This window comes from Oryctolagus cuniculus, chromosome 6 (assembly GCF_051225735.1).
Source record: "Oryctolagus cuniculus isolate XC-2025 breed Fujian yellow rabbit chromosome 6, ASM5122573v1, whole genome shotgun sequence".
Taxonomy (NCBI): Eukaryota; Metazoa; Chordata; class Mammalia; order Lagomorpha; family Leporidae; genus Oryctolagus; species Oryctolagus cuniculus.
The window spans coordinates 64,927,326-64,939,275 of NC_142872.1; the positions used below are offsets into that span (position 1 = coordinate 64,927,326).

Sequence of the window (11,950 nt, forward strand, 5' to 3'; positions counted from 1 at the left end):
TAGGAGGACGGGCAGAGCCTCGCCTCTGGGGAGAAGGGTCCATTCTCCACTCCTGCCCAGGGAGAGACAGCCTCAGCCCCCGACTAGCTCCAATCCCAATCCCAATCCCAATCCCAGCCCCGGCCCCGGTCCCGGTCCCGCCCCGCCCCGCTCCGGGAAGATGAAAGCCCGGAGCCGCCGGAATCGCCTCGCTCGCTCCTACCTGCGGGCCGGGCGCCAGCTGGGGCTCGTCCTCCTCCCTGAGGCCGTCGCGGTCGGGCTCGGCTGGCGCCTCCGGGGGCCCTGCACCCGCTCCCGCTTCTAGGCTCGGCGGCGGTGGCGGCGGCGGCGGCGGCGGGGGCTCGGGCGCTTGGGGCTTCTGCAGCCCCGTGGCCCGCGCCCGCTCGCGCCGGCCCGCGCCGCCGCTGGGCCTGCTACGCCTCCGAGTCATGCTGCCGCGTTGCCGCTCCCTCGCTTCGTTCACGCCGCTGCCGCTGCCGCCGCCGCCGCCGCCGCTCCCCACACAGGACAACAGCCAATATGGCGGCGCCCGGCTCCCCTCCACCCGCTGCCAGCAGGTCAGAGGGCACGCGGAGTCCGCGCCGCCGCATTAGCCCCCGAGGCTGCCAGCGCCATTTTGAATAAGGTCATCACCCGGAGTTCCGTGGGAGAAAAGCGGGGCGTGGGGAGACGCCCTCCCCATGGCGGGACTGGAGCTAGCGACCTGCGAGGGGAACGTGGGCGAGGCTGTGGTGGTCCATGTGCCCTTAGGCGCTTAATAATTGCCCGTTAAATGGATGAGTGAATTCATTTCTGCGGTACTTTCACACTCCTCACTTGACTCCTCTCTTAACACAGAGAAGCGGGTAACGAGTTATCCCATTTGGTCGCCAACCTTGTATAGAGAAGGTTGCGGGACATTTTCCAGCCGGCGCTCCTGGCCCATGTGGGCAGCGTGCGGGGACAGCGGGTTCCAGACGCGGCTGGCTCTGCCTGAGTCGGCGGGGGCGAGCCACGCCGGTTTGATCAGTGCGGGTGCCCGGGCTCCTGCTCAAGAAGTGAGCAGAGAGGGTTTGGAGGACACAAAGGAGCCTTCAGAATGGCATAGTGATGAGGTGCACGTTTGGCGCAGCGGTTGGGCCCAGGCTTGGGACGCCCACGCTCCAGCTGCCGGGGTGTTTCCTGCTAAAGTTCACCCCGGGAGGCAGCAGGAGATGTCTTGGGTGCCTGCCACCCACGTGGGAGATGCGGCCTGAGCTCTGAGCTCCTGGCTTAGGCGTGGCACAGCCCTGGCTGTTAGGCGTTTGGAGTGAACCAGTAGAAGGGAGATCTGCCTCTCTCTTTGTGTGTTTCTGCCTTTCAAATAAATAAAATGCATTTTTTAAAATTTAATAATTATATGTGTAGTTGTAAAAAAAGGATTTCCCCCTCCCTTTGTTTTTGTATGTAATATATGCACATGAGAGGCAGAGTTACAGAGAGAGAGAGAGAGAGAGTTCCTCCACCCACTGGTTCACTCTGCAAATGGCCACAACAACAGGAGCTGGGCATGTCTGAAGCCAGAAGCCAGGAGCTTCTTCCGGGTCTCCTACACAAATGCAGGGGCCCAAGGACTTGGGCCATCTTCTACTGCTTTCCCAGGCCATATTAGAGAGCTGGATTGGAAGTGAAGTAGCCAGGCCTCGAACCGGCACCCACATAGGACACCTGTGCTTCAGGCCAGGGCATTAACCCAGTGTTCCACAGCACTGGTCCCAGGCAGAGACTCAACCCACTACGCCACAGCGCCAGCTCCTGGTACACAGCCGTAGAACATTTTGGGTGCAGGTCAGTGGTGTTCTGAAACGGCGTGGTGGTTGCACTGCTGTGTAGAGTTGCTTCCCTCTCATCGGAGGCAGGATCCTGAAGAGCTAAATGGAAGGCTCTGGAGCTCTCCTTCACAATCAAGAACATAGACTGGAAATAGCTCTTCATTCTGCACAGGAATTATTAGTGGCCCTATCAACAGTTTGAACGAGGCAGGTGAGTCACACTCTGTGTGGCCAGAGTGGAAGAAAAATGGCCTTGAAGAAGGACAGAGCCTTTTGGTCAGATCCCAGTTACTGACACTCATCTGGATGTGGTCACCCTGGGAACACACTGGCACATTGTTGCCATCCGACAGGCAGCCAGAGGTATAGTGTGGTCACCCTGGTAACACATGAGCACCATTGTTGGCATCCGACAGACAACCAGTGGATAGTCAATGCTTGTTCCATGCAGCGGTCCCCTATTGTCCTTGGGAAACACGCTCTGAGACCCCAGTGGACCTCTGAAACCAAGATAGTCCCAAGTCCTGTGTACACTGTTTTCTCCTATACATGCATAACTAAGACAAAGCTTAATTTGTAACTTAGCTACGATAGGAGATGAACAATTACCAAGTATAAAATAGAGCAAATATAATATAATGTAATAAAATGTCCAGCATCACTGGTCTTGTGTTTTGGGGCCGTTGCTAAGTAATATAAGGGCTACCTGAACACAAGCACTCTGTACCACCACAGTGGGTCTGGTGTCCAAGATGGCTCCTGAGTGCCTGTTGGGCAGGTGGTATATGCAGTGTGCATTCGCTGGACAGCTGAGACTTCATCATTGAAGTCTTGATTGAGTCAGATCAGTGTCAACTTAGAGCTTACGACTTGTGTACTTCTGCAACCTGGTATTTTCTAACCACAGCCAATGGGGAGGGGAAGCCTCTGGTAAGAGGGAACTACTACACCGAACATCAGCCAGGGCTTGCGTTTGTGTGACAGGGGCAGCACACCCTCTGGCTCCAGGGATATCTGTGCTCTAGACGCACTTGGTTTGGGGGGAATTTGTAAAAAATTAATAAAAGTATTTTTTGAAAGATTTATTTATTTATTTATTTAAAAGGCAGAGCAACAGAGAGAAAAAAGGAGATAAAGTTACCTTTCTTTTTTTTTCTTATTTTATTTTTATTTATTTGAGAGGTAGATTTACAGACACTGAGAGGGAGAGACAGAGAGAGAGAGGTCTTCCATCCGCTGGTTCACTCCCCAAATGGCAGTAATAGCCAGAGCTGCACCAATTCAAAGCCAGGAGCCAGGAGCTTCTTTCCGGTCTCCCACGTGGGTGCAGGGAACCAAGGACTTGGGCCATCTTCTGCTGCTTTCCCAGGCCACAGCAGAGAGCTGGATTGGAAGTGGAGCAACTGGGACTAGAACTGGTGCCCATATGGGATGCTGGCACCTCAGGCAGAGGATTAACCTACTGCGCCACAGCGCCCACCCCGAGAGAGATCTTTCATCTGCTGGTTCACTCCCCCAAATGGCTGCAACAACCTGGGCTTGGCTGGGGTGGAGCCAGGAGCCAGGAACTCCATCCTGGTCTCCCACATTGGTGGCAGGAGCCCAAGCCCTTGGGTTTCCTTCCCAGCACATTGGCAGGAAGCTTGATCAGAAGCAGAGCAGCTGGGACTCAAACTAGTGCTCCAATATGCGATGCTGATTACGTAAGCAGTAGCTTAACCCACTGTGCCACAACACCAGCTCAAGGAATAAAAAAAAATTAATTAATTTACTTATTAAAGTTTATTTATTTGTAAGGTAGAGTTACAGAGAGGGAGACAAAGAGAGAGAGAGAGAGCTCTTCCATCCGCTGGTTCACTTCCCAAATGGCCACAACTGCCAGGGCCATGCCAGGCTGATGCCAGGAGCCAGGAGCTTCTTCCAGGTCTCCCACATGGGTGTAGAGACTCAGGGACTTGGGCCATTTTTGGCTGCTTTCCTAGGCGCATTAGCAGGGAGCTGGATCAGAAGTGGAGCAGCCAAGACCCATATAGGATGCCAGCACTGTAGGCCGCAGCCTAACCTACTGTGCCACAAGGCTGGCCCCTTATTTTATTTATTTAATTTTATTTCTCTGAAAGGTAGAGAGCAAAATCTCCCATCTGCTGGTTTACGCCCCAAATGCCCAGGATAGCCAGGGCTGGGCGAGGCAGAAGTTGGGAGTCAGGTCTCAAACCAGTGCCCACATGGGATGCTGGCACTGCAGGCGGCGGCTTTACCTGCTATGCCACAGCACCAGCCCCCTGGACCAAATGATTCTTGCAGGCTTATAAATATAGCCCACCGGACACTCCCCACCCCTGCTTTGGGAATGGCGTTTGGTGCAGCAGTTAACGCAGCACTTAGGGCTCAGCACTCCATATCAGAGTGCCTGAGTTCAAGTCCATGCCTCTGCTCTCCATCATAGTTTCTTGCTAATGTGCACCCTGGGAGGCAGCAAGTGGTGGTACATGTATTTAGATCCCTTTCAGTCACATGGGAGGCCTGGATTGAGTCCCTGGACCAAATGATTTTTTTAAAAAAAGATTTATTTATTTATTTGAAAGGCAGAGTTAATACACAGAGAGAGGGAGAGGCAGAGAGATAAAGACAGGTCTTCCATCCTCTGGTTCATTCCCCAATTGGCCGCAACAGCCGGAGCTGCGCCGATCCAAAGCCAGGAGCCAGGAGCTCCTTCCGGGTCCCCCTCACGGATGCAGGGACCAAAGGACTTGGGCCATCTTCTACTGCTTTCCCAGGCCATAACAGAGGGCTGGATCAGAAGTAGAGCAGCCAGGACTCGAACTGGAGCCCATATGGGATGCCAGCACTGCAGACAGTGGCTTCACAGGCTACGCCACAGCACCAGCCCTGCAGGCTAAGTTTTAAATGGATAATTTTAGGTGGCCCGCAAATGATGTTATAAATATTCAAATGGCCCTTGGCATTAAAGAAGGTTCCCCACCCCTGCCCTAAAGGAACAAAATCTCTTGTTTTAAAAATTCAAATATGTTTCAAATGAAAACTCCCGCCCATTTATTAAGCACTCACAGAATGCAAGGTACTGTGCAAAACGTGAACAGACTTGTTCATACTCTTATATATCAAAACGGACTATTCTGTTGTACTCATTTTCACCTGAGATTGACAGATCCGCTGTCAAAAATCAACCATAGTTTCAAGACTTGCTCAGGAAACAAGTTTTGAGTCTGTAATAGAAGTAGATCATGTGGGTTAAGGAAGAAGTTAACCTGTGAAGTCTTTCAGCTGCACATCAACATCCCCTCCCTCTGAAACCACCATGCTTCTTCCTCCTCTCAAGCCACTTTCTCTGCCACCTCCCTTCATACGAATTTTTGATCAAGTCACCAGTGCCGTGGCCATGAGGTTAATCAGCTCTGGCACATCATTCTGATGGGCCTAGAAAGCAGGCAGTAACAGGTATGCCTTGTGCCTGTGTGGTATGACGTGTGTGCCAGAAAGTGGACAATAAATTCCACTGGCACACAGCCACCTGTCTACTCGGTGAACATCCTGGGGGTCTGGAGTCTGCTGAGATGTTCCCTGCAACACGAAGTTCCCACCACTTAAAAAAAGAGGTGCAGTACTTGGTGCACTTAGGAGGTAACACCTCCATATCTAAGGACATTATTTTGACCAGTTGCGGGGTCCCTTAAACACTGCCGACATTAGGGGAGGACTTGTAAGGGAGAGAACATTTTCTGAGTGGGTCAGGCTGTAGAGTAAGTAGTTCTAGCTTTGGCTTTTAAATGCTCAAGCATTGGATCAAAGTTAGGCCCTCCTTCAGCAACTACTTACTCTCCTTTTGAGGAGTAGTTCCTGGCTCGCTCCAGGGTCTGCTGAAATTGGATACCTGCCATGTGCCCGCCCCCACACCATCACCCCCAAGCTCCCTGTTACCTGATCCATTCAGCCATAAAATTGGGGATGCCTGCCAACACTCCATCACCAAGAGGAAGCGATATTTATGACCCACGTCCAAACAAGTCCTAAAGCGCAGGTTTGCTGCCTGGCCATGTTGCTTGCATTCCTGTCCTGTCCGCCTCCTCTCACCTGTGCGGTGGGCTCGCGGAGAGTTGTTAATGAGGAGTTGAAAGGAAAAAAAAAATCTGCATCCCAGTTTTGTTTTTTTTTTTTTGTTTTGTTTTGTTTTGTTTTGTTTTTGACAGACAGAGCTAGACAGAGCGAGAGAGACAGAAAGGTCTTCCTTTTCCGTTGGTTCACCCCCAAATGGCCGCGCTGTGCCGATCCAAAGCCAAGAGCCAGGTGCTTCCTCCTGGTCTCCCACACGGGTGCAGGGCCCAAGCACTTGGGCCATCCTTCACTGCCTTCCTGGGCCACAGCAGAGAGCTGGACTGGAAGAGGAGCAACCGGGACTAGAACCCCTGGGTGCCGGCGCTGCAGGCGGAGGATTAGCCAAGTGAGCCGCAACACCGGCCCTGCATCCCTGTTTTTATAGGATTGCTTAGGAGATCCAGTCTTCCTCAGAGAGGGCCTAAGGACATGGAAAAGAGAAAATCACAAAGGGATCCTGCAATAAAAAACACACCAATTCCTCCTCAAATGGACTTCTTGGACTTTCAGCCTTCAGACCTGTGAACTACATAGACCTCTTATGCATTTCTCAGCCTCAGGTGTTTCATTATAGCAAAGGAAAATTCATTGATCCAGAGTCCCTTCCTCTCCCAGATCTCCTCCTGAACTGGAATTGGGCTGCGGCCTAATTAAGCATTTTTTTGGGGAGGGAGAACACCAATTCTCTCTCCTTGATCCTCTAACCCTGAGAATTGGGCTGGACTCTTCCACCTCTATGGACAGAGGGGAGAAGAAACAAGGCTGGAGAGGGTGAGAGAAGTGGTCGGAGTGGGCATGATGTTGATTCCAGGCTGAAACTGGGCCTTCCCGTGAGGGTCATGCACCTGGGTCAAGAGGAAGAATGATGGGCAAAGCTTTGCTGTGGCAAAGCAAGTAAAGCCACTGCTTGAAGTGCCGGCATCTCATATGGGCACCGGTTTGAGTCCCGGCTGCTCCACTTCCAATCCAGCTCCCTGCTATGGCCTGGGAAACAGTAGAAGATGGCCCAAGTCCTTGGGCCCCTGCACCTGCATGGGAGACCCTGAAGAGGCTCTTGGCTTCAGATCGGCGCAGCTCTGGCTATTGCAGCCAACTAGGGAGTGAACCAGCAAATGAAAGACCTCTCTCTCTCTCTTTTTTTCTCTCTCTGCCTTTCTTCTCTCTGTGTAACTCTGTCTTTCAAATAAATAAATAAAATCTTAAACAAAGAGAGAGAGAGAGAGAGAGAGAGAGAGAGAGAGAGAAGGATGTCCAGGTGAAGCAGGGGATGAGAAAGATGTCCAGGGGAGGCAAAGTGAGCTGGACTTTGCCTTGACCTCTTTCAGGCTCTGCAGACTTACATGTCACCATAACTGTCATTGAGGAGTTTTAATGATGCATTTTTTTATTATTTTTTTTTATTTTTTGACAGGCAGAGTGGACAGTGAGAGAGAGAGACAGAGAGAAAGGTCTTCCTTTGCTGTTGGTTCACCCTCCATTGGCCACCGCAGCCGGCGCGCTGCGGCCGGGCACTGCGCTGATCTGAAGACAGGAGCCAGGGTGCTTATCCTGGTCTCCCATGCGGGTGCAGGGCCCAAGCACTTGGGCCATCCTCCACTGCACTCCCTGGCCACAGCAGAGAGCTGGCCTGGAAGCGGGGCAACCAGGACAGAATCTGGAGCCCCGACCGGGACTAGAACCTGGTGTGCCAGCGCTGCAAGGCAGAGGATTAGCCTATTGAGCCACGGCGCTGGCCTTGATGCATTTTTAAAAAATTTTATTTTATTTATTTGAAAGAGTTACAGATGGAGGCAGGGAGAGAGAGAGAGAGAGAGAGAGAGAGAGAGATCTCCTATCTGCTGGTTCAGTCCCCAGCACTGGGGCCAGGCCAAAGTCAGGAACCTAGAACTCCATCCTGGTGTCCTACATGGGTGGCAGGGGCCCACGCACTTAGGCCATCTCCTGATGTTTTCCCAGGCACATTTTCAGGGAACTAAATCATAAATGGATATAGCTAGCACTCATATGGGATGCTGGCATGGCAGCTTAACTTACCATGCCACAACACTGGTCCCTTAATGGTCCATTTTTTAAAAGTTACTCTTTGAGGCCAGGATTGTGGCAGAGCGGGTTAAGCTGCTGCCTGCAATGCCGGCATCCCATATGGGCACTGGTTCATGTCCTAGCTGCTCTACTTCTGACCCATTTCCCTACTAATGTGCCTGGGAAAGCAGCAGAGGATGGCCCACGTGCTTAGGCTCCTGTGCCCATGTGGTGACCTGGAAGAAGTTCCTGGCTGCCAGCTTTGGCCTGGCCCAGCCCTGGCTGTTGCAGCCATTTGGGGAGTGAACCAATAGATCAAAGACCTCTCTGTCTTTTTTTCTCTCTCTCTGTCTCTGTAACTCTGCCTTTCAAATAAATAATTTTTTTAAAGATACTCTTCCTAGGACGTGAATAATAAATTGCTAGTGAAGTAGACTGCTTTATCAGATTAAAGCATGTCTCTGGACCATTCCTTAACTGGGAAAGACCAACTGAACCTATGCCACCCCCTCATCCACCTGACCCTCTTAGTAATTCTGCCCCCAAATATTTACTCCAGCTAGGATGAGTCTCTGTTCCTAAATCCTCATGCGCAAGCAGTGTAATTAAGCCCTCACCTTAATTTCTATTTTGAACTCCATTCTGCTGGAGTGGCAGAAACTTAATCTTGGCTAATTTAGGGTTCCCTGGGGTTGTGTTTGAGGCTCAGGAGTCTCATCTAGTACAGTTATCTGCAGTTTCTCTTATCTGCAGTTTCATTTTATGCACTTTTAGTTTCTGTATGTGGTCAACCATAGAAAGGAAATATTAAGTTGAAAGTTCCAGAAATAAATAATCCATATGTTTTAATAAATTCTATAAGTCTGCTGTTATAACTGTTCTACTTTGTTATCAGTGATGCTGTTCATCGCTCCCTGGGCCTGGTTTGTGATTTAAACTTTATCATACTTGTGTGCTGTGGTTTGGTTTGAGTACATCCCCCAAGGCTTCTGTGCTGGAAGCTTCAATGTGGTGATGTTGATAAGGGTGAGGCAGGGAGCTAGTTAGTGAACAAAAGGAACCAAGACACTGCCAGCAGTCTCCTTGCAGGAGCCACCCACCATGAAAATCCCAGCCTATTCAGCATAGCCACTCTCCCGTGATGCACCTGAGCCTCACTCCCCCATCATGTCATGTTGACCACATGTATGCCAAGCACCGTGTGGACACACGCTGAAACCTTCCCAGAGATCACCACGCACTCTCTACCCCATTTGTATATTCAATTAGGGGACCGCCCCCTGACCAATAAAGTGGCGACCCAAACTTCAGAGGAGCATAGCTGTGGCAGCAGACACCCAACCCATCTCCTCAGGGAGGAAGGCAGCCCACATTCACTTCTGAGTGTGTGCTACCCTTTACACTAGCACCTTCCTCCTCTCCTTTCCTCCTCTCCCCTCCCTTCCCTCCCCCCTCTTTTTTTTTTTTTTTGAGATAAATAAACAGAGATGACCTAGACATTAGAGTTAGTAGACAAGAATTTATTTCATGTAAAAAAAATAAAGTTCAGGGCCAGCATTGTGGTATTGCAGGCTAACCTACTGCCTGCATTGCTAGCATCCTATGTGGATGCCAGTTCGTGTCCCAGCTGCTCCACTTCTGTCCAGCTCCCTGCTAATGGCCTGGGAAAGGCTGTGGAGGATGACCCAAGTGCTTGGACCCCTGCCACTAACATGGGGGACCTGGAAGAAGCTCCTGGCTCCTGGTTTCGAACTGGCCCAGCTCTGGTTATGTATCTGGGGAGTGACCAGTGGATAGAAGATCTCACTCTGTCTCTCCCTCTCTCTCTCTGTAACTCTGACTTTCAAACAAATAACAAATAAGTAAATCTTTAAAAAAAGGTTTAGAGGTTGGCATTGTGGCATAGCATGTAAAGCTGCCTCCTGCAATGCTGGCATCCCGTATGGGTGCTGGTTCAAATCCTGGCTGCTCCACTTCTGATACAGCTCCCTGCTAATGGCCTGAGAAAAGCAGCAGAAGATGGCCCATGTGTTTGGGCCCTTGCCACATATATGGGAGACCCAGATGAAGTTCCTGGCTTCTGGCTCCTGGCTTTAGTCTGGCCCAGCCCTGGCTGCTGTGGCCATATGAGGAGTGAACCAGTGGATGGAAGCTCTGTTTGCCTCTCTCTCTCTCTCTCTCTCTCTCTCTCTCTGACTTTCAAATAAATAAATAAAACTTTAACAGATTTTTTAAAGTTTGAGGCATATTTTTTCTTATTTTTATTTGTTTATTCAAAAGGCAGAGAGACAGAGATAGATGATAGAGTGATGATAGATGATAGAAACAGAAATTGTTCTTCTGCTAGTTTGCTCCCCAAGTGTCTGAAACATCTGGGGCTGAGTCAGGCTAAAGCCAGGAATGGGGAATTCAGTCCAGACTTCCCACCTGGGTGGCAGGGACCCAAGTACTTCAGCCTTTACCTGCTGCTTCCCAGGGTGCACATTAGCAAGAAGCCAGAATTGGAAGTGAAGCCAGGACTTGAACCCATGCACTCTGAAATGGGATGTGGCCCTCACAAGCTGCCTCTTAACCATGGCACCAAGTGCCTGCTCCTATTTTTGAAATTACAAAAACAAAACAAAGAAACAAACAAAAGCAACTCAAGAGGCAGAGAAAGAAGCAGACAGCAGGCACACACACACACACACACACACAGCTCCCAGCCGGGGCTGGACCAGGTCCAGACTGGGAGCTGGGAACACAGTCCAGATCTCCCACATGGGTGACAGGAACCCAGTTACTGAAGTCCTCATCGCTGCCTCCCAGGGCCTGCATTAACAGGAAGCTGGAGCCAGGAATTGAGCCCCAACAGCCCGATACATAGCCACTAGGTCAAATACCCGCCCTTCATGGTATCTGTTCTTTTTAAAATTCCCTTTCCTTAACCTTTCTTCTTCTTCTTCTTTTTTTTAAGATTTATTTTATTTATTTGAAAGACAGAGTTACAGAGAGAGGCAGAGACAGAGATAAAGGTCTTCCATCTGCTGGTTCACTCCCCAAATGGCCACAACTGCCAGAGCTGCGCCTATCTGAAGCCAGGAGCTAGGAGCTCCTTCCGGGTCTCCCACACGGGTGCAGGGGCCCAAGCACTTGGGCCATCTTCTATTGCTATCCCAGGCCACAGCAAAGAACTGGATCGGAAGAGGAGCTGCCAGGACTAGAACCAGAACCCATATGGGATACCAGCGCTTCAGGCCAGGGCTTTAACCCGCTGCTCCACAGCGCCGGCCCCAATTCTTCTTCTTCTTCTTTTTTTTTTTTTTAAGATTTATTTATTTATTTGAAAGTCAGAGTTACACAGAGAGAGAAAGAGAGGCAGAGAGAGAGAGAGAGAGGTCTTCCATCTGCTGGTTCACTCCCCAGTTGGCCACAATGGCCAGGGCTGCACCAATTCCAAGCCAAGAGGCAGGAGCTTCCTCCAGGTCTCCCACGTGTGTGTAGGAGTCCAAGTACTTGGGCCATCTTCTACTGCTTTCCCATGCCATAAAAGAGTTGGACTGGAAGTAAAGCAGCTGGCACTCAAACCGGTACCCATATGGGATGTTGGCACTGCAGGTGGCAGCTTTACCAGCTAAGCCACAGTGCTGGCCCTGACGGTATCTGTTCTGACCTGGCCTTGGAAGCCATATGTCCTCAGGTCAAATGAGGCCATACAGGAGCATAAGCTCAGAAAACTGGTAGGGGCCATCTTGGAGAGATGTTGTCTCAAGCGTCTGTGGGTTGCCAAGACACTCCAGACACAAAATATTCTACCAAACTTAGACATTGTACAGATCGAAAGGAAGTACAGGGCATCTTCAGGGCTGGGAGAAAAGAGCAAATGCTTGTATCAGCCACCAACGAGTTCATGAACTTGACCTTCTGCTGCCCAGGGATGTGTCTGTTTTCTGGCTCTGCGCAGTGCACTGGGACCTTGACTTCAGACATCACAGCGCTCTGCTATGTGGATGACATCAGCAGAGAGGAACAGTGTGAATTTCCCC

The 11,950-nt window shown here is 50.7% G+C and overlaps 1 protein-coding gene across 14 annotated transcripts in view; it reads right to left on the bottom strand.

Annotated features, from left to right (window-relative positions):
* FAM193B (family with sequence similarity 193 member B) overlaps positions 1–554 on the bottom strand; it is a 32,815-nt gene extending 32,261 nt beyond the window's left edge. For 3 of the 14 annotated variants that reach the window (XM_051843659.3, XM_051843663.3, XM_051843658.3), the window contains exon 1: positions 203–550. In XM_051843659.3, coding sequence (XP_051699619.1) covers positions 203–430 — 228 coding nt within the window. In that variant the 5' untranslated portion in view covers positions 431–550. Of the gene's footprint in view, positions 1–202 lie in introns of all 14 variants that reach the window. The other 11 variants (XM_008255477.5, XM_051843661.3, XM_051843665.3 and 8 more) reach the window with 6 other exon arrangements.
* Positions 555–11,950: the final 11,396 nt, after the last annotated feature.